Genomic DNA, 23,054 nt, shown 5'->3' with positions numbered 1-23,054 from the left:
ATGACTCCTGCCTGACTCAATTTATGCTATGCATTCCTAATTCTTTGGACTTGTACTTTAATGTTAGTAATGTGAGACCTGGCAAAACTTGCCAGGTTCATTTCCAACTTTAATAACTCAGCATGCTGTTATGCACTTACCATGACATTGAACATAAAAACCCAACCATACTGTATTTTTAAATGAATGTGGTCAGACTATCATTACCGCAGCTGTAACTGCATTGCTAAACTGAATTAAAGCTCATTAATCACTCCCATTAAAAATTACCGTGGGAAATACTGTATTATTTCTGTCTCATGTGAAACATGTAGTGTGATTTTTAAAAAAATAAATCTACCCATATAGTGTTTTAGGGAAATTGATATATGATCCTAATATTCCTTTCCAGCTCAATCAGTCTGCTGTGTCATTTCTGGTACTTCCACTGGTAATTAAGGATTTTGTGGAGTTGAGCTTTGATGGTGTGTGGGGGTTGGGGTAAGAGCATGGGAGAGTTGTTGATCTCAATATCGAGTCCAGAAGGCTGCAGAGTCTCCAAGTGGAAAATTAGATCTGTTCCTCCAACTTGCACTGAGCTTTGCTGGAGCACTGCAGCAAGGCTGAGACAGATATTGGCCAGGGAACAAGGTGGTGCTTTGAAGTGGCAGGCAACTGGAAGCTCAGGATCATTTTTGCGAACAGAACATAGATGTTCCACAAAGTGGTCACCCATTGTACACTTCATTTCTCCAATGTGGAGGAGACCACGTTGTGAGCACTGAATGCAGTGGACTGGATTGTGTGAAGTGCAGATAAAGTGCTGCGTCACCTGGAAGGCGTGTCTCAGCCTTGAATACTGCAGAGAGGGATAGTAAACAGACAGGTGTTACACCTTCTGCAGTTGCGGGGGAAGGTGCCATGGGGCTGTGGGGTGTGGTTGAGAGTGAAGGAAGAATAGACCAGGGTGTCCAGATGGAATGATCCCTGTCTAAGACTGACAGTGGAGGGGAGGGGAATATGTCTCCTGTAGGGGTATCTCACTGGACATGGCTACAATGGCGGTTGGTGATCCTCTGGATGTGGCCTCTGGATGTGGATGCTGGTCAGATGGTAGATAAGGAAAAAGAGGAACCAAGTTGCTACAATGACAAATACAGAACGGCACAATGGAGTTACGTGTAGCGTGACCTGAACCCAAGATCACGGTTGAGGCCGTCTTCATGAGTATGGAATTTGGCTATCAGTTTCTGCTCAGTGAATCTGCATTGTTGTGTATCTCGAAGCATCCTCCAAGGCGGCCTTGCCCGAAGATTCACATTCATGTCGCGCTACATGTAACCCCACCATGCTGTTCTGTATTTGTATAATCTTCCTTGCTGTCCTGTTTTCACACCATCACCTTAACTTCTTATGATATCTCTATCTTAATTAGTTTGTACAGTTTCAGATTACTTGTTACTTTGGTTAGACCTTCGGCTAGTGACTCTTATACCTATCGTGTTTTTCCAACCATTTGGTTTGTCTCCAGCACTGTCTTATTTTTAATTTATAGTGATTATCTCTCTGCCTCAATTAATCCGACCATAGGTCATTCCTTCATTTGTTATTCAGCTGTTGACACTTACTTACACCACTTGACACCTTTGATCACCCACAGAGATTTGTTATTCAGCCTGTTGACACTCTACACACACAAATCTTTAGATCTCTCTCCCTATAAATTCTGTATCTGTGTGCTTCACTTCACCTGACGCAGGGGCAGCGCGCCATAAACTTGTGGTTTCAAATAATCCTGTTGGACTATAACCTGGTGTCGTGTGATTTCTGACCTTGTCCCATCCCAGCCCAACACTGGCATCTCCACATCATGGCTAATATCTTCTGGATTCAGCACTGAGTTCAGAGATTTCAGATGGTAACATTTGCCCCTGGAGTACTTCTTATTTCTTCACTATCTGACCATGAACTTGGACCACAACCACAATCCTTGTGACTTTTATATCCAATAGGAGGGACCCAATGTGATACTTCATGTTCCCTCAAACATCCTTCTGTTGATTGATAGAATTATCAAGTGGAAACTCTAGTTGGGATGCGAGTAATAAATAATAAATAACCTCAATGGATTTCCTGTCCCTCCAAGCTGTTGTCTTTCAAAATGGCTCAAGATTGAGTTGTGTTTGTGAACAAGCACAAACCTGCTGGCACCAGTTTGTGTATCTGCATGCCTTCAGTCCATGTCATGATTGCTAGCAATTCTGCCTTTCTTTTTTGACTTTTGACATTGCAATATTTTGGTTTTTTATTGGCAAAGTTGTAGCCAGAGAAGCCTAGACTGGCCTTAAGAATGGTGGGGAAGAGGCTTCTAGCTCCTATCCCTCATGTGAAGGAAATACTGTAGATGCACCCAAATGAGCACTAGCATTTTCCTTTCCCTGTACTAGTTAGCTACTCTCCCAGCGACTTCAAAATACCTGATAGCACCACCAGTTCTGGCCCTTTCTCAAAGGTGTGAAAGATGGTATCCTCAGATTTTCATCCTTTGCATGTGTAATGACAGCCCCTTTTCATGAGCAACATCCACTTTTCAACAGGAAGAATCTTTGTTGATCTTTCAAAATTGTGATGACTTTGGCCAAGTACTGATTATTCCGGTTTAGGTTGCTTCTCCAGAAAGTTTTGGGGATTAAGAGGTTAAGTTTCTTTTCTTATGTCCAAGCACACCTTTTGTTCGATGTGGTGGGGGCAAATTTCTCTTTTAAAAAACAAATCATATTTTAACATCTTCTCCATTGAGCCCTGTGGGATTCGTGTTGGCTGAGTTAAGCACTGAAATTATTTCATGTTGGAAACATCAGCCAACAGTTGGGCATTTGTGAAGTGTGTCTGGTTCCTACCACATGACAGTTCATCAGGAGACTGGAGAAAGCTTGTGATTTGTCTGATAACAGCTTAAATATATTGATACAACAGTGACAATTTTCATTTGTATCGCTTTAATGAAGTAAAACACTCTAAAACAGTTCACAGAATCATTGTCAGCAGAATGTCATCAAAGTGTGTGTGGAGATTTTGGGATAAATGAGCATAAATTTTGTTTAAGGATCATGTGAGAGAGAAAGGTGGAATAGCTTAGGGATGAAACTTTGGGGCTTGATGGCTGAAGGTTGGGCTCCCTGTAGTGAAATAAAACAAAGAACTGTGGATGCTGGAGAGCTGGAGACATTCAGTAGTTATGGCAGCATCTCTGGAGACAGAATCAGAGTTAACATTTTGAATCCAGTTTGGCTCTTCTTCAGAACATTCTTCAAAGTCATGCCTGACTCAAAATATTAACTCCGTTCCGTTGTCCACAGATGCTGTCAGACCTACTGAGTTTCTCTAGTAATTTCTGTGCTCATTTCAGATTTCCAGCGTCTGCAGTATTTTGCTTTTACTCAGTATCACTAGGGTCCAGTCCAGTTTTCTGACATCCACACCCAGGCATGACTTGAGTATTCATTTGCTTGCTGTTAACAGGTAAATCAGCCTCCGTGTTAAATTCAAGGTGAATGCACTTTGGGGAGTCTGTTCTGCCACCTGCTTGATTAAAGAAAGTGAAAATATGATAATTGAGAATACCAGTGAAAAGCAGAGTTGAAGAAAAAATTAAAATTAATGTGGCTTATGTTAATGAGTGTGAACTTACTAATAGATATTGCCTTGTTTGTTATCTTAGTTTCATTCCTTTTCTCATCTTCTCCAATTTGTTTTATTTCATCAGATTCACCGAAGCAAAAGCACTTGGAGAGAAAGTGAATCAGTCCAGGAATAAGATTAGTGAGTACCCACATTATATTCAAATGGTATAACATTCTAGAAGTCCTCACTGATGTATAGGTTAAAAAAAGGTGAAGGGAGCATAACTAACCCCTGAAAACAAGAATACAGATTGTGATCCATAACGTAACTATTTCCATTCATTGGAAATATGTCAGCCGTGCCGTCTGGTGTTTCAGATGTTTGCTGCATGTAGCTGACAAGCACTGTGCAGTTTACATCAGCACAGGAGTTGATAACATGAATTGTTTTTTCTACTTAAAAGCAGCCTGGAAATCTTAAAAGGAAGGTGCATTGTGGCTATGAGAAATTCTGAGAATCATTGTGCTCAGACTTTGACTGATGATACAAGAAATTGAGTGAGCACCAATGTTTTCTTGCAATGCGCTGGAGACCTTGATGGGGTAATGTTCCATGTCCAGGATCACTAGCTCAACCAGGCTAAGAAAGAGGGGTGATCTGCGTGTAGTGACATACAGGACACAAACATGCAGGAGTTGAAACATGAGAAGAAAGCATTCAGGTATCAACTTGCTGGAGACCACCGGCGCAGACTACTATCAGTCACTTGAAGACTTTGATCAGCCAGTACAGGAGAAGCTGTCGGTTGTATGTAACCAGATGCTTGAAGTGTTGGAAAGCTTGCCATAAAACCTGTTCTCAATGACAAGAAATATGGGATTTTCCATCACTACTTTAGTGAAGGATTTTGCACAGCATCAGGAGCCTATTCTCTCTAACGTGGAATAGGTCATCACTTGTATCAAAACACCCATGGAAACTACCATGTTATAGTGGATAATAGCTAATGCCACACCTTATATTTCATGTGGCTCTTATCACATTCCTCAGTGCTGCTAAACTCTGTGGCCAGAGCTGGTGAATAGGGAAGTGTAGTTGGAAAAATGGTATCAGTGATAAATTTTTTAACTGATTTATAACCCAAGAACAAAGGGGCTGCTGATGTTGATCTTCTGTTTCTTGTGTGTGCCTTCAGTTCCAGTTGTAATTCTTCTTTCTCCTCATCTTCCTCTTCTAGCAGCAGCATGGAGGAAGCCAGGCAATGCTCTTGCTCTACTTTCAGGTTGTAGTTGTGGTTTTCAATCAAGAGCTCTTTTGAAAAGTCTGGACATCTCATGTATTATTCATCCCTGAAATGGAGATAAAGGAATTGCATCCAGAACATCCTCTGTGAATGTGCTTCAGAGATAGTAGGAACTGCAGATGCTGGAGAATCTTCTTTATCCATCTTATATCCACCTCCCCCTCTCTCCCTATTTACTTCAGAACCCCCTTCCCCTCTCCCATTTCTGAAGAAGGGTCTGTGCCCGAAACATCAGCTTTCCCGCTCCTCTGATGCTGCTTTGACGCTGTGTTCATCCAGCTCTACACCTTGTTATCTCTGTGAATGTGGTCTCCTGATGAAAGTCCTTTTACACCCACCCGCTTTATCTCCCTCTTGTAGCAGCTCGTCCAGTCCGTGTGGTCTTTCTTCAAGCTCCGAGTTATGGTAGATTACCAAAGAAAACTCAATTAGACCATTGACATCTGGAAGCAACTTATTTCAGCACCAGATTTAAATGACCAAAAAACATTTGAAACCAGCCAGCTCGCAAGGGTAGATCATTGAAATTCTAGCTAAATACAGGAACAGTCCAAAAATATGAACAGTTATACCATTGTGCAGAAGAAATATCCAGCAACTGATCTGAAAATAGTCTACTTAAATAACACTGGAGGGGCTCCCTAATTTGTTTAATGTGCATGCAGCTATGCGAGGTTATGATGCAACATCCAGAATATGACTTTCCAAAGTGATTTCATGGGCATTAAATCAGTATTGTACACTCATTAACATAAAATTTTACCAGTTCTGCATGCTGTTGATGGTCGTTAGGGGTGTGCATGCAAACCCCTTTACCTAGCTGGGTTATAGCACTCCGTCAAGAGTATGCATGCCATCTCAGAAACTATTTTCAATGATTAAGAAACTAAGTCCAATTGTATTGCTTTTCAGTAAATTACAGTACATTCTAACCAGTTGTGTGACTGTAAAAGAATAAAAGCAAAGCAGGGAGTAGTCAGCTGTCTGGCTGCATCTGAGGAGAGAAGCTATAGAGATTAGAATGAAGTTGGCCAGGTGGATCTTGTTGGGCTTGTTAACCTGGGCCAATCAGGGAGCCTTGGCAAAACTAAAATGGCCAGTGCTGATGGGGGGGAGAAAAAAAGACCATCACCACCAGAATTGAAACCCTTCTGGACCTGGTGAGACCAGATCATTGGAGAGGACAGCATACTGTTATGGGCAGCAAGAGTGATTGTGCTGAGCAAATGTTGCTGCCAGGTACTGGCTGAACTCCACTAGGGTCAACCAGGGGTTTCCAAAATGAAGATGCTGGCTAGAAGTTGCGTCTGGTGGCCAGGATTGGATGTCAGCGCAGCTATGTTGGTGGGGTAATGCCCAGAGTATAAACAAAGACAAAAATTGCCACCAGCAGCTCCCCTACATTTGTGGGAATGGCTGGATAAACTCTAGGTGCACCTGCACATTCACTTTGCCAGTCCTTTTGTGGGCTCTTTGTTCTTGGTCGCTGTGGATGCCCATTCATCAATCTCAGGTATAAAGATTGAAAAACTGCAGGCATCATTTGCAATACACGGACATCCAGAAGTATTTGTCACAGATAATGTAATTTTTGAGTATTTCCTAAAGTTAAATAGCATTCAGCATGTTCAGACAGCTCCATATCATCCATCATCCAATAGTCTGGCAGAATGAGCAGTCCAAATGTTGAAGACAGACTTGAAGAAACAGCCTGGAGCTACATTTGATACCAAATTGCCCAGGTTCCTGTTTGATTTTAAGACCACCCCTCATGCAGCTACAGGGATAGCTCCAGCAGAGCTGCTGATGGGGAGAAGATTCCGCACTAGGTTAAACTTAATATTCCTGAACTTGTGGGGCCAGCGTGAAACAGCACTGGGAAATCCAGTGTTGGCCAAGCTTCTCTACGCAACAGAGACAATTTATTTCAGGGGACAAAGTTTGAAGTCAACCATGGAAATCGCCATGCGTGAGTACGAGGCGAGGTTGAAGTGAGGTCGGGTATTGTGGCGTACCAAGTTCAGGTAGGTGAGGCGGTCCTGAACAAATATGTGGATCACAGTAAAGCTGCTACTTCTCAAATGGGACAGGAGCAACACATACTTGCCCCTCAGAGCAGCTTGAAAGGCTATCAGAAACCATGGGTTCTCTCCCTCATCTAACCTCGAAGATACCTCCGAGATCAAGATGGATCCTGCCAATGTCACAGCCTTTATCGCCTGAAGACGAGGAGGAATTCCTTCTGAGACACCCCAGGAGAAACAGAAGGACAACATACACACTGCCCGTGTCTGATTCAGGGTCAGAGGAACCGGACCTTGAGCAAAAACATTCCAGGAGAAGCTTTTTTTTTCCTTTCATTTGTGGGATATGGGTGTCGCTGCCTGGTCCAGCATTTCTTGCCCGTCCCTGCTTACCCTTGAGAAGATGGTTATGAAGCTGCCTTCTTGAACGGCTGCAGTCCACCAGCTGTGGGTTGACCCACAATGCCTTTCAGGAGGAAATTCCAGGATTCTGATCCAGCAACAGTGAAGAAACAGTGATATATTTCCAAGTCAGGATGGTGAGTGGCTTGGAGAGGAACTTGAAGGTAGTAGTGTTCCCATATGTCTGTTGTCCTTGTCCTTCTGATGGAAGTGGTCGTGTGTTTGGAAGGTGCTGTCTGAGGATCTTTGAATTTCTGCAGTGCATCTTGTGGATAGTACACAGTGCTGTGCTGAGTATCGGTAGTGGAGGGAATGGATGTTTATGGATGTAGTGCCAATCAAGTGGGCTGCTGTGTCCTGGATGGTGTCAAGTTTTTTGAGTGTTGTTGGGGCTTCAGTCATCTAAACAAGTCACACTCCTGACTTATGACTTTGTAGATGGTTAGATCAGCTTTGATGAGTCAGGAAGTGAGTTACTTTGTGAGGGGTAGGTCATGCCTTACAAACCTTATCGAGTTTTTTGAGGATGTGACTAGTAAGGTTGATGAGGGTCAAGCTGTGGATGTGGTGTATATGGACTTCAGTAAGGCATTTGATAAGGTTCCCCATGGAAGGCTCATTCAGAAGGTCAGGAGGAATGGGATACAGGGGAACTTAGCTGCTTGGATACAGAATTGGCTGGCCAACAGAAGACAGCGAGTGGTAGTAGAAGGAAAATATTCTGCCTGGAAGTCAGTGGTGAGTGGGGTTCCACAGGGCTCTGTCCTTGGGCCTCTACTGTTTGTAATTTTTATTAATGACTTGGACGAGGGAATTGAAGGATGGGTCAGCAAGTTTGCAGACGACACAAAGGTCGGAGGTGTCGTTGACAGTGTAGAGGGCTGTTGTAGGCTGCAGCGGGACATTGACAGGATGCAGAGATGGGCTGAGAGGTGGCAGATGGAGTTCAACCTGGATAAATGCGAGGTGATGCATTTTGGAAGGTCGAATTTGAAAGCTGAGTACAGGATTAAGGATAGGATTCTTGGCAGCGTGGAGGAACAGAGGGATCTTGGTGTGCAGATACATAGATCCCTTAAAATGGCCACCCAAGTGGACAGGGTTGTTAAGAAAGCATATGGTGTTTTGGCTTTCATTAACAGGGGGATTGAGTTTAAGAGTCGTGAGATCTTGTTGCAGCTCTATAAAACTTTGGTTAGACCGCACTTGGAATACTGCGTCCAGTTCTGGGCGCCCTATTATAGGAAAGATGTGGATGCTTTGGAGAGGGTTCAGAGGAGGTTTACCAGGATGCTGCCTGGACTGGAGGGCTTATCTTATGAAGAGAGGTTGACTGAGCTCGGTCTCTTTTCATTGGAGAAAAGGAGGAGGAGAGGGGACCTAATTGAGGTATACAAGATAATGAGAGGCATAGATAGAGTCGATAGCCAGAGACTATTTCCCAGGGCAGAAATGGCTAGCACGAGGGGTCATAGTTTTAAGCTGGTTGGTGGAAAGTATAGAGGGGATGTCAGAGGCAGGTTCTTTACGCAGAGAGTTGTGAGAGCATGGAATGCGTTGCCAGCAGCAGTTGTGGAAGCAAGGTCATTGGGGTCATTTAAGAGACTGCTGGACATGCATATGGTCACAGAAATTTGAGGGTGCATCCATGAGGATCAATGGTCGGCACAACATTGTGGGCTGAAGGGCCTGTTCTGTGCTGTACTGTTCTATGTTCTATGTTCTATGTACTTACCACAGTATTCCTAGCTTCTGACCTGCAGTTATAGCCACTGTGTTTAGCTATAAGAAAAAGAACAGATTTACATCCCTGGACTTGTCAGGGAGGGATGTAGTGATCGGAACGAGGTCAACCAGGTGGACCTTGTTGAACACAAGTTCCTTGATTGCTTTTGTTAACTTGGTCCAATCAGGGAGCCCTGGCTGATAGATAGAAACAGGAGTGGCAGGGATTCTCCTCACTCTAGGAATTGCTTCTGAGCAAGCTGGTCAAAGTCCATATAAATGATGCACATGTAAATAAAGGGTGACTTTGTGATGGGATACTGGCCTCTTTGGAGTTATTTCAGAAACAAAGCTCACGTTTTGAGATTAAGATTTTTAAGGTTAAATATGACTCCAGAATAAATTCATTTTGAAGATGACTCATATTTGACATTAAGTATTAACACTGTTTCTCTCTCTACTGATATGAATGCTCTTGCAGTGTATTTTTAGGTCTTTGTTTTAATTTCAGATTCCTAATATCCATGTAATGTTTTTCATACTTTTAAAGAATTAGGATGCATTACACATGCTAATAAGACCTAAGGTTTCATCTTTCTCCATATCAGGACAGAGCTTACTTTTATATAATGTCTTCGGTACTTGGAGATATTCAGAAGCACTTCACAATTAATTAAATATCTTCTAAATGTGGGAAATCATGAAGTACTTTTGCAAATATTTATACCCTATAAAATCAACGAAATGAATGACCACATAATCTGATTTTAGTGAGGTTGATTAAGGAAAAAATGTTAACAATGAATAATTTTAGTATTTTTCAAACAGCAGCCTAGAATCTTTTCAGACCAGAGAGGGAAGATGATGGCCCTTGGTTTAAAATGTTTTCCAACATGTATGACAGTACAGCAGTTGTTTTTAATCCTCTCCTCCACACTCCATGTTGAGCAATTTTGTACCAGTTCTCTTCCTTCTGTACTGTGCTGTTCTGTTCTATGTTCTGTGTTCTCTGCAGGCTCCAAGCGGAACTTGAACTTATTGACTGACTGACATTTTTTTTCTTTTTTTTAAATACCAGTTTATTCAATTAAAACAAAATATGGCATTTTTAACATGGGAGCAGGAGTAGGCTGTTCAGCTGCTCGAGCCTATTCAACCTTTCAGTACGATCATGGCTGATCTGTGGCCGAACTCCCTGTACCTGACTTTGGTCCATACTGCTTAATAGCTTTACTTAACAAAACATTATCAAGCTCAGATTTAAAATTAACAGCATCTCGCAATTTAATGACAATCCTAAGTTAAATATGTTGCACCGTGTATGAGAATGTAGCCTTTCTCAAGTAAATATATTTTAGAGCAATCATGGAAGGAAGATAATTATATTAAATCCAAAATAAATTGATATGTAAAGCTAAACTTTAGTAACGATCATATTTAGAAAATTAATTTGTTAATCAATAACATTAGTGTGTGCGCTTCCATTATATTTTAATGATTAAATTTGTGATTAATATTTTCATCCATAAACAATGAAACCTATGATCAACTTCTGAGTGGCTTAATCTCTTCATGTCTCATCGTCAATTTCTTCATCTTACTCAGTAACATTTTCAGGTTGATGTCAGAAACTTTTTCTTTCCCTCACTTCTGAAACAACATCCGATAGCTTGGATTCCCTATCTTCTTTCACAAAATTCGCAAGTATAAAAACCTGTGATTGGAGGGTTTTATGGATTTTCAGTGTTCTCACAATTTATCGCTGTAGGAGTTGGAGAAACATTTTGCAGAGTTATACTAAATGAGCCTGTTTTAACCAGCTTGTTCTTAACCAAGGGGAAACTAAAAGAGTCAGTCGATGTTGTATGGAATGTGGTTGGGTGAAGAAATATTACATAATTACAACTTATTCTGGAAAGCAGATCAGTTCATGTAGCACATACCTTGCACTGACAGCATTTCACAAATAAAACTCACTGGTTAGGCTGATTTTGGTGGGATTAATTGATAGCACCACTTTAAATATAACTCAAGCGACTATCAGTAAATAAGTGCTACTTCAATTCATATTATTTTCTTACAGTGAATGCCACGGATAACTCAGTCAAACTATCCTTTATGAATAAAATACATCCTCAGGTGCTTGTAAGTCTTATTTTAAAATTAGTTTTTACGTTTTGTGGTGATACCACCTGAGAGTATGGTTTGTAGAAGGTGATAAACAGCTCATACTGCATAGAGGCCACTGAGGTGGTCCTCATCTTATACTAACCTGTTCCTTGCCAGTTTTTCTGTTGCTAACGTAATGCCATGGGGATAGTCCTGAAGGATAGTAGAAACTGTCAACTGAGACTGTTGGGGTAACAACCCCCTTGACATCTTCATTTCCATTTATCTCATTTTGAACTGCCAATTGTTGCGATGAAGCTGAAGGAGGGGAGAATAGAAGCTAAGACTGGGTTAATATCTCAACCATGGCATCAACAGAAAAGGGTCTAAAAGGTGAAGGCAGCTTGATATTTCATAAAGCTATCAGGACAGTTCTGGATGTGAGTTTGCTCGCTGAGCTGGGAGGTTAGTTTTCAGACCTTTCGTCAGTTTCTTTTAAATTTGAAAAAATATACTTTATTCATAAGAGGTACAAAAATTAAAACATATTTATACACCTACTCAGTCATGCAAGCTATGCCGGGTTACCCAGGGGGTACATTCACCAAGTAAAGGAAAGAAAAACAAAGCAAAGAAAATACCCCGGCAGCGTGCGGTGGCGCAGAGATTCCGGGCATGCATAAAAGATCTCACTGGCAGAGCCCCTCTCACCGCCAACCAAGCAATGTTGTTGTGCTTGTTTGAAAGTTCTGGCAATGAGGCATTCTGCCAAATGACTTTGGCAGTCTGTGTGGGGAACCACACGACGGGATCCACCCTCTCCTTTTCCCGAAGTATCTCGAGGATACTACGTCCTGACCACTGCCTGACGGCCTTGTGGTCAAAGGTGTCTTCCTTCAAAAATTTATCCATGAAGGACAGGTGGTACGGGACAGTCCAACTACTCGGAGCGTTCCGCGGCAACGAGGTCAGGCCCATCCTTCGCAACACCGGGGACAGTAGAACCTCAGTAAGTAGTGACACTTGGTGTTTGCGTACTAAGGATCTACGCACAGCTTGATGCAGCCGCACACAAAGGTAGCCGTCAGGGCGAGGGTGGCGTTCGGTACGCCCTTTCCCCAGTTTTCCAGGTCTTTGTACATGGTGTCCCTGCGGACCCGGTCCATCCTCGACCCCGCAAATGAAGTGGAAGATGGCCCGGGTGACCGCAGCGGCGCAGGTCCGGGGAATAGGCCAGGCCTGCATCACATACAACAGTACCGTAAGCCCCTCACACCTGACAAACAGGTTCTTACCCGCGATGGAGGGGGACCGGAGCATCCGCCTGCCCAGCTTCTGCTTCAGTTTGGTGATACGCTCCTCCCAAGTCTTAGTGCACGCCCCAGCTCAACCAAACACCCAGCACCTTCAGGTAGTCTGTCCTGACGGTGAAGGGGATGAAGGAGTGGTCGTCCCAGTTCCCGAAGAACATGGCCTCGCTCTTACCCTGATTGACTTTGGCACCCGAGGCCAGTTCAAACTGGCCGCAGATGTCCAACAGCCTACTCACCGACCGACGGTCAGTGCAGAAGGCAGCGACGTCGTCCATGTACAGGGAGGTCTTGACCTGAAGGCCTCCTCTGCCTGGGATAGTCACGCCCTTCAGGCTCACGTCCTTCCTGATGGATGTGGCGAAGGGCTCCACACAGCACACAAACAAGGCAGGAGAGCGCGGGCAGCCCTACCTGACTCCAGATCTGACGGGAAAACTGTCTGATTCCCACCCATTGATCGCGACTGCGCTAACGATGTTGGTGTAGAGCAGGCAGATCCAATTGCGGATGCCCTCCCCGAACCCAAATTTGGAGAGGACGTCCCTCATGTAAGCATGAGAGATCCTGTCGAAGGCCTTCTCCTGGTCCAGGCTGACGAGGCAGGTGTCCACCCGCCTGTCCTGTACGTAGGCGATCGTATCCCTGATGAGCACGAGGCTCTCAGCGATCTTCCAGCCCGGCACAGCACAGGTTTGGTCAGGGTGAATCACTGACTCCAGGACAGACCTGACCCGTTTGGCTATGACTTTGGCCAGGATTTTGTAGTCCACATTCAATAGTGAAATGGGACGCCAATTCTTAATTTCTTCCCTCTCCCCCTTCCTCTTGTAAATGAGGGTGATGATGCCCTTCCTCATGGACATGCACATTTCCCCTGCCTGAAGCGCACTATCGTACACCTCCAGCAGGTCCTGGCCGACCAGGTCCCACAGAGCGGAATACAGCTCGACCGGTAAGCCATCGCTCCCGAGAGTCTTATTCTTCTCCAAGGACTTGAGGGCTCTGGTCAGCTTGTCCAGGGATATCGGCCGGTCCAGCCACTCCCTCGTGCCGTCGTCTAAGACCTCCGTGATAGACGACAGGAACGACTCGGAGGCCGTGCTGTCCGTGGGCTTCGTGTCGTACAGTCCGGCATAGAAGGATCTGCTGAACCTCAAAATGTCAGGCCGAGACGATGTCACCGAGCTGTCGTCCTTCTTCAGCTGGCTAAGTACAGAGCTCTCTTTGTGCACCTTCTGAAAGAAGAAACGCGAGCACGTCTCGTCCTGCTCCACGGAGCGGACCCTGGACCGGAAGATTATCCTGGAGGCCTCCGTGGCTAAGAGCGAGGCTTGCTGGCCCCTCACTTCACGGAGGTCCTCCGTGACATCGACCCCCATCAATTGCAGAAGGAGCAGGTTCTGCACCCTTTTCTGGAGTCGCGACAGCTTTCCCCGCCTCTCTCTCACCTTCCGAACACCCTTGACGACAAAGAACCTCTTGATGTTCTCCTTCACTGTCTCCCACCAGTCACCCGGAGACTCAAAGAGGGGTTTCACGGTCTCCAACCAGCGTATTCCCTCTTAAGTTCCTCGACGTTCTCTGGGGTCAAGAGAGTCGTGTTGAGCTTCCACGTCCCCTTGCCGGCCTGCTGGTTGTCCTTAAGTGACTGTCGGCCAGCAGGAGGCAGCGGTCAGAGAAGAACACCAGCTCAACGCGAGTGGACCTGACTGAGAACGCCTGTGACACAAACAGGAAGTCTCTCCTTGAGCCAATAGACCGGTCTGGCCACAGCCAGGTGTATCTCCACTGCGCTCCGTCTGCAGGGGTGCTGAAGACGTCGAGCAGCTTGGTGTCCTTCACCGTGCCCATCAGGAATCTGGACGTGACGTCCAGTTGACTCCCCCCACCCACTGCCCCCACGCCGGATCTTCCATCTGCATCGATGATGCAGTTGAAGTCTCTGCCTAGGATGACCGGCCTGGACGTAGCCAGCAGGGTTGGAAGCCGCTGCAGGACGGCCAAACGCTCACTCCGTACCGCTGGGGTGTACACGTTGATCAGCCTCAGGGGAGAATTCCTGTCAGTGACATCAGCCACTAGGAGGCACCCCCCCCATCACCTCCTGAACTTGAGAGATGGTGAAGTTGCGCCCCCGCAGCAGAATAGCCAGGCCTGAGGACCGACAGTCTTTCCCCTCCGACCAGATCGAAGGCCCACAGGTCCAGGCGCCCGACCATTTCTCTTACCTGCTGAGGTGCAGTATCCTGCACTCCTGCAGAAAGATGAGGTCTGCCTTGACGGTGGTCAGGTAGGCCAGCGTGGACACACATCTTGAGGTGGACATGACGCTGCGCTCATTAATGCTTGCAACTCGTACCCCCATTGCGGGCAGTGACCGCAGGACCCTCCCCAAGTCCAAGGTCCAGCCCCTCCATTTGTCCCTTCATGCCCATTGCCCGGGCTAACTGCTGGACGCTCTCCGGGCTCAGGAAACCGTCCGTGCTGCCTTCCGGGTGGAATCCCCCCTTCGGGGGTACGGAGGCAGTTGAGTCCGGCTCTGGGTCAGGCTGGGGACACGCTGTTTTTTCCTTCCCGCCTGAAGGTTCCGGGGGGCCCTCCAGGGCCCCAGCAGCACGTTGCTGGGTGTCAGAGGGAGCCTCAGGACGCCTCCCATCACCTGGAAGCAGGGTGCTGCTTTCCTTTTCTCTTGAGATCTTTACCTTCTGCTTTGGGCGGGCCTCCTCCGAATCTCCCTTGTCAGAGGAGCTCTTATAGCCCCCCTGTCGCTGCCTCTTCCCGCCAGATGGTTGTGGTGCCTGGGCCCGCCAGCGCACCTTCCTCCTTGCTTTCCGGACCATCGTCCACTCCCCTGGGTCATCTGTCGCCGCCTCCATTGACTCTGGGTTGTTGGGGGAGAACGGTGCCTGCAGGGGCGCTTTGTTGGCCTCGGGTCCATCCTCCGGGGCTGAGCCCTCCTGCACGACCTGGCCCTCCTGCACATTAGTGGGGTCCTTGCAGGGCCCTGGTGCCTTCCTTTCCTCCGGGAGGGCTGGCCCCGCATTGCCCCTGCCGGCGACCTGGGCGTAGGTGGTACCCCGCCGCGGGCATGCCCTATAGTGGTGGCCCACTTCCCCGCAAATGTTGCAGCTTTTCTCTCGTGGGCAATCCTTTGCAAGGTGTCACTCCTCCCTGCAGTTCCCGCAGATGGTGGCTTTGCAGTCGGCCGCCACGTGAGCTGACCTACCACAGGCATGGCAGACTTTAGGTTGCCCTGCGTAGGTCAGGTAGCCCTTGCTCCCACCGATCGCAAAGCTGGACGGTGGGTGTACAATGTTCCGGTCCGAGCCCGTCCTCAGCGTCACCCTGACCTGCTTCTTACAGGTCCAGATCTCGAAAGGGTCCATGATGTTGGTTCGGTCCCCTTCCACCTTCACGTACCTTCCGAGGAAGGTCAGGACATCAACTGCTGGCACATGCGGGTTGTACATGTGTACAGTCACCATACGGCTCCTCTGCGCTGGCATCACAAACAGCGGGACAGCGGTCAATACAGAGAGGGGGCCCTCACCTCCTTTCTCCTTGAAAACCTCCAGGAAGCACTCGCAAAGCTTGGCACTCCTGAAGGTCACATCGTAAAAACCTCCTCCGGGGAAATCCTGCAGGCAGTAAATGTCCGCAGCAGCGAACCCACAACAGTCCAACAGGACCCTCTTCACGAAGAAGGTGCGGTCCACAGGTGCACCTTCATCTACCTTCTTCACGGAAACACGGATCGTGTTCCGGACCCCCTGACCTGGGGCACGAGCACGTGCCGCAGCCATCATTGCAGGTTGGCCAGCGTTAGGCCAAAGCCAGCACTAAGATCCATCGGTTGCAAGGGTACGCAGCCAACCTGACGTCTTCCTTCCACCTCCAACACAGCGCTCTCTTCCTCTCGGTCCACTTTTTCTCAAGCAAAACGAACATCATCTACAAAATACCTTGCAAGAACTGTGACAAACACTACATTGGACAAACTGGCAGAAAGCTAGCCACCAGGATTCATGACCATCAACTAGCCACAAAACGACATGACCCACTATCACTCGTATCCTTACATACAGATAAGGAAGGACACCACTTTGACTGGGACAACACATCCATCCTAGGACAAGCCAAACAGAGACACGCACGAGAATTCCTAGAAGCATGTCATTCCAACCGGAACTGCATCAACAAACACATTGATTTGGAGCCAATCTACCATCCCCTGAGAAAAAGAACAGGAAATGACATCACCAAGGCAGGAAATGTCATCACCAACCCAAGGAAACCTAACCAGATAAATAGAAAGCGGGACATAACACCAGCGCTTCATCGGAGGCTCACTGATGATGTTATCTAGAATGGTGACAAAACATCTGGGAACAAACCTTACAGCTCAGTGAACCAGCTTACATCTTGAACACAATAAAGACCCACTCTCTTGTGGACCGAGAGGGGGAGAGTGCTGTCTTGGAGGTGAAAGGAGGACGTTGGGACGTGGCTGTGCACCCTTGCGACCAGTGGATCTTAATGCTGGCTTCGGCCTAACGCTGGTTTAGGGGAGCAGCCAACCTGCAATGATGGCTGCGGCAAGTGCTCGTGCCCCAGGTCAGGGGGTCCAGAACACCATCTGCATTTCCGTGAAGAAGGTGGATGAAGGTGCACCTGTGGACCGCACCTTCTTCATGAAAAGGGTCCTGTTGGACTGTTGTGGGTTCGCTGCTGCGGACATTTACTGCCTGCAGGATTTCCCCGGAGGAGGTTTTTACGATGTGACCTTCAGGAGTGCCAAGCTTTGCGAGCGCTTCCTGGAGGTTTTCAAGGAGAAAGGAGGTGAGGGCCCCCTCTCTGTATTGACCGCTGTCCCGCTGTTTGTGATGCCAGCACAGAGGAGCCGTATGGTGACTGTACACATGTACAACCCGCATGTGCCAGCAGTTGATGTCCTGACCTTCCTCGGAAGGTATGTGAAGGTGGAAGGGGACCTAACTGACATCGTGGACCCCTTTGGCATCTGGACGAGTAAGAGGCAGGTCAAGGTGACGCTGAGGATGGGCGCAGACGGGAATGTCGCACATCCACCGTCCAGCTTCGCGATTGGCGGGAGCAGGGGCTACCTGACCTATGCAGGGCAACCTAAAGTCTGCCATGCCTGTGGTAGGTCAGGTCACATGGCGGCCGACTGCAAAGCCACCATCTGCAGGAACTGCAGGGAGGAGGGACACCTTGCAAAGGATTTCCCACGAGCGAGAAGCTGCAACCTTTGCGGGGAAGCGGGCCACTTCTATAGGGCATGCCCGCAGCGGGGTGCCACCTACGCCCAAGTCGCCGGCAGGGGAAATGCGGGGCCAGCCCCCCCGGAGGAGAGGAAGGCACCAGGGCCCAGCAAGGACCCCACTAATGTGCAGGAGGGCGAGGCCGTGCAGGATGGGCCCGAGGCCAGCAAAGCACCCCTGCAGGCTCCGATCCCCCCCGACAACCCGGAGCCAATGGAGGCAGCGACAGATGACCCAGGGGAGTGGACAACAGTCCGGAAAGCGAAGACGAAGGTGCGTCGACGGGCCCAGGAACCGCAACAATCAGGCGGGAAGAGGCAGCTACAGGGGGGCTATAAGAGCTCCTCTGACGAGGAGGATTCGAAGAGGGCCCACCCGAAAGCAGAAGTTAAAGGTCTCGAGGGGGAAGAAAAGCAGCACCCCGCTTCCAGGTGATGGGAGGCGTCCTGAGGCTCACTCCGACACCCAGTCAAGTGCCGCTGGAGCACTGGAGGGCCCCCTGGAACTTCCAGGCGGGAAGGAGGAAACAGCGCGTCCCCAGCCTGACCCGGAGCCGGACCCTCCTGCCTCCGCACCCCTGACGGGGGGATGCCACCCGGAAGGCAGCACGGACGGTTTCCTGAGCCCGGAGAGCATCCAGCAGTTAGCCCGGGCAATGGGCATGAAGGGACAGATGGAGGGGCTGGACCTTGGACTTGGGGAGGGTACTGCGGTCACTGCCCACAATGGGGGTACGAATTGCGAGCATTAATGTGCGCAGCGTCAAGTCAACTGCGAGATGTGTGTCCACGTTGGCCTACCTGACCACTGTCAAGGCGGACCTCCTGTTGCTGCAGGAGTGCGGGATACTGCACCTCGGCAGGTACAGGAAATGGTCCGGCGCCTGGACCTGTGGGCCTTCGATCTGGTCGGGGGGTAACGACTGTCGCTCCTCGGGCCTGGCTATTCTGCTGCGGGGGCGCAACTTCACCATCTCTCAAGTTCAGGAGGTGGTGGGGGGGGGGCGCCTCCTAGTGGCTGACATCACCTACAGGAATGCTCCCCTGAGGCTGATCAACGTGTACGCCCCAGCGGTACGGAGTGAGCGGTTGGCCGTCCTGCAGCGGCTTCCACCCCTGCTGGCTACCTCCAGGCCGGTCATCCTGGGCGGAGACTTCGACTGCATCATTGATGCAGACGGAAGATCCGGCGAGGGGACAGGGGGTGGGGTGAGTCAACTGGACGTCACGTCCAGATTCCTGATGGGCACAGTGAAGGACGCCAAGCTGCTCGACGTCTTCAGCACCCCTGCAGACGGAGCGCAGCAGAGGTACACCTGGTCGCGGCCAGACGGGTCTATCCGCTCAAGGATAGACTTCCTGTTTGTGTCACGGACGTTCTCGGTCAGGTCCACCGGTGTCGAGCCGGTGTTCTTCTCTGACCACTGCCTCCTGTTGGCCGACTGTCACTTACAGGATGACCAGCCGGCCGGCAAGGGGACGTGGAAGCTCAACACGACTCTGTTGACCCCAGAGAACGTCGAGGAGCTTAAGAGGGAGTACGCCGGTTGGAGAACCGTGAAACCCCTCTTTGAGTCTCCAGGCGACTGGTGGGAGACGGTGAAGGAGAACATCAAGAGGTTCTTTGTTCTCAAGGGTGTTCAGAAGGCAAGAGAGAGCGGCGGGGAAAGCTGTCGCGACTCCAGAAAAGGGTGCAGAACCTGCTCCTTCTGCAGTTGATGAGGGTCGATGTCACGGAGGACCTCCGCGAGGTGAGGGGCCAGCAAGCCTCGCTCTTAGCCACGGAGGCCTCCAGGATAATCTTCCGGTCCAGGGTCCGCTCCGTGGAGCAGGACGAGACGTGCTCGCGTTTCTTCTTTCAGAAGGTGCACAAAGAGAGCTCTGTGCTTAGCCGGCTGAAGGAGGACGACGGCTCGGTGACGTCGTCTCGGCCCGACGTTTTGAGGATCAGCAGATCCTTCTATGCCGGACTGTACGACACGAAGCCCACGGACAGCACGGCCTCCGAGTCGTTCCTGTCGTCTATCACGGAGGTCTTAGACGACGGCACGAGGGAGTGGCTGGACCGGCCGATATCCCTGGACGAGCTGGCCAGAGCCCTCAAGTCCTTGCAGAGGAATAGGACTCCCGGAAGCGACGGCTTACCGGTCGAGCTGTATTCCGCTCTGTGGGGCCTGGTCGGCCAGGACCTGCTGGAGGTGTACGATAGTGCGCTTCGGGCAGGGGAAATGTGCAAGTCCATGAGGAAGGGCATCATCACCCTCATTTACAAGAGGAAGGGGGAGACGGAAGAAATTAAGAATTTGTGTCCCATTTCACTTTTGAACGTGGACTACAAAATCCTGGCCAAGGTCATAGCCAACCGGGTCAGGTCTGTCCTGGAGTCAGTGATTCACCCTGACCAAACCTGTGCTGTGCCGGGCAGGAAGATCGCTGAGAGCCTCGCGCTCATCAGGGATACGATCGCCTACGTACAGGGCAGGCGGGTGGACACCTGCCTCGTCAGCCTGGACCTTCGACAGGGTCTCTCATGCTTACATGAGGGACGTCCTCTCCAAATTGGGGTTCGGGGAGTGCAACCGCCATTGGATCTGGCTGCTCTACGCTAACATCGTTAGCGCAGTCTCGATCAATGGGTGGGAATCAGACAGTTTTCCTGTCAGATCTGGAGTCAGGCAGGGCTGCCCGCGCTCTCCTGCCTTGTTTGTGTGCTGTGTGGAGCCCTTCGCCGCATCCATCAGGAAGGACGTGAGCCTGAAGGGCGTGACTCTGCCAGGCAGTGGATGCCTTCAGGTCAAGACCTCCCTTTACATGGGCAACGTCGCCGTCTTCTGCATCGATCGTCGGTCAGTGAGTAGGCTGTTGGACATCTGCGGCCAGTTTGAACTGGCCTTGGGTGCCAAAGTCAATAGGGGTAAGAGCGAGGCCATATTCTTCGGGAACTGGGACGATCGCTCCTTCATCCCCTTCACCGTCAGGACAGACTACCTGAAGGTGCTGGGTGTTTGGTTCGGTGGAGCTGGGGCGTGCACTAAGACTTGGGAGGAATGTATCACCAAACTGAAGCAGAAGCTGGGCAGGTGGACGCTCCGGTCCCTCTCCATCGCGGGTAAGAACCTGTTTGTCAGGTGCGAGGGGCTTTCGGTACTGTTGTATATGGCGCAGGCCTGGCCTATTCCCTGGACCTGCGCAGCTGTGGTCACCCAGGCCATCTTCCACTTCATTTGCGGGGTCGAGGATGGACCGGGTCTGCGGGGACACCATGCACAAAGACCTGGGGGAAAGGGCGTACCGAACGCCACCCTCGCCCTGATGGCTACCTTTGTGTGCGGCTGCATCAAGCTGTGCGTAGATCCTCAGTACGCAAACACCAAGTGTCACTACTTACTGAGGTTCTACCTGTCCCTGGTGTTGCGAAGGATGGGCCTGGCCTCGTTGCCGCGGAACGCTCCGAGTAGTTGGACTGTCCCATACCACCTGTCCTTCGTGGAGAAATTTTTGAAGGGAGACACCTTTGACCACAAGGCCGTCAGGGATGCACACGGAGACCGACATCATCTGCGCCTGGAGGACCATCAATGCGGTGAAAGACGCTCTTTGGTCTGCCCGCAACTTGCTGGCCTGCCAGCTGAAAGAACTGACCCTGACCGAGTGTTGCAGACTGGCGCACTCCAAGGTCCACGACTACGTGCTGAGGGATGCGCTAAAGCTTGGGGCAGCCGCCGCCAAGGCACTGTGGGGAAATACTACCGTATGAAACCCTCGTCCAGAATAGAAAAAAGGGCCCTACCTGGTAACTGGGCCCAGCTGGCGCCTTTCCCAACTGGTCAGGGGGCCAACAGGGACTGTGCGCGGAGACGACTGCCGGGGTATTTTTGTTGCTTTGTTTTTTTTCTTCTTTGTTTTGTTTTTGCCTTTAGTTGGTGTACGTACCCCCTGGATAGCCCAGAGCGGCTTGCATGACTGGGTAGGTGTATAAATTTTTTTTTTTGTACATTCTATGAATAAAGTATATTGTTTCAAATTTTAAAAAAGTGACGAAATGTCTGAGAACTAACCTTCCAGCTCAGCGAGCAAACTCTCATCCAGAACCTCAACCTGAGCTACAAATCTTCTCAAAACCCGCTACTATCAGGACAGTACTAACTAAACATCTAAAATAATCTGAACTTTAAAAATACCACTAAATGCAATCAGTTACAGAATGAATTGACTGTATTCTTCTCTGGCTTGGTTTGTTGCAAACTGGTGACTTTCATTGCTTAAATTAAGCACATTAGTAGCATATTTTGCTTTGAACCAGTTGAAATAGAATGGAGTTACACATTCCTGAATATTTACTGCCCATAACTCACCATAAGAATCATAGCCTTGTACAGTATAGGAGAAGTCCTTTTGCCGTTTGAGCCTGCATGACAAAAGAATCGTCTAAATCTACCTGAATTCCACTTTCCAGCACAAGGCCCATAACCATGGTTTTTTTTTATTCACTCTTGGGACGTGGACGTGAGCATGGCAGGCTGCCTTTGATAAGGTGGTTGTGAGTTCCCTTCTCGAACCGCTGCAGTTATGATATTTCAAGTGCTCATTCAAGTATGCATTTCAAATGTTGTGAGGTTTTCCCCCTTAACTACACTCCCATTTTGAACCTTCTACATGTGGACTAAAACTGCTGTCCTGAATGCCTTTCAAAAAAATCTGCCACCTCCAAATCCTTCACACTATATCTGACCCAATTAATGTTCAGAATGTTGAAATTGCTTCAAATATAATTAATATAATTATGCTATGATGGCTCTACCCAGTGCATTATTTACATATATGGTCTTCTATTGCCCATTAACTGTTTGGGAGCCTATAATGTAGAACATAGAACGTAGAACATTACCGCAACATTACCTTGATATTGCGCCGACCTGTGAAACCAATCTGAAGCCCATCTAATCTACACTAGTCCATGTACGCCCATATGTTTATCCAGTGACCATTTAAATGCTGTTAAAGTTGATGAGTCTGCTACTGTTGCAGGTAGGGCATTCCACGCCCTTACTACTCTCTGAGTAAGGAACCCACCTCTGACATCTGTTCTATATCTATCACCCCTCAATTTAAAGCTATGTCCCCTCGTGCTAGCCATCTCCATCCAAGGAAAAAGGCTCTCACTGACCACCCGATCTAATCCTCTGATCATCTTGTATGTCACCATTACGTGGCCTCTTAACCTTCTTCTCTCCAATGAAAACAGCCTCAAGTCCCTCAGCTTTTCCTCATAAGACCTTCCCTCCATACCAGGC

The 23,054-nt window shown here is 48.7% G+C and overlaps 1 protein-coding gene across 2 annotated transcripts in view; it reads left to right on the top strand.

Annotated features, from left to right (window-relative positions):
* kif6 (kinesin family member 6) overlaps window positions 1-23,054 on the top strand; it is a 522,710-nt gene that overhangs the window by 368,681 nt on the left and 130,975 nt on the right. For both annotated transcript variants that reach the window (XM_048531738.2, XM_048531739.2), the window contains exon 15: window positions 3,746-3,801. In XM_048531738.2, the coding sequence (XP_048387695.2) occupies window positions 3,746-3,801 (56 nt within the window). The remainder of the gene's footprint in view (window positions 1-3,745; window positions 3,802-23,054) is intronic.

Source organism: Stegostoma tigrinum, chromosome 4 (assembly GCF_030684315.1).
Source record: "Stegostoma tigrinum isolate sSteTig4 chromosome 4, sSteTig4.hap1, whole genome shotgun sequence".
In the NCBI taxonomy this organism is placed as follows: domain Eukaryota; kingdom Metazoa; phylum Chordata; class Chondrichthyes; order Orectolobiformes; family Stegostomatidae; genus Stegostoma; species Stegostoma tigrinum.
Note: the sequence above shows the minus strand (reverse complement) of the source record. Positions and strands in the feature narration are given on the sequence as shown.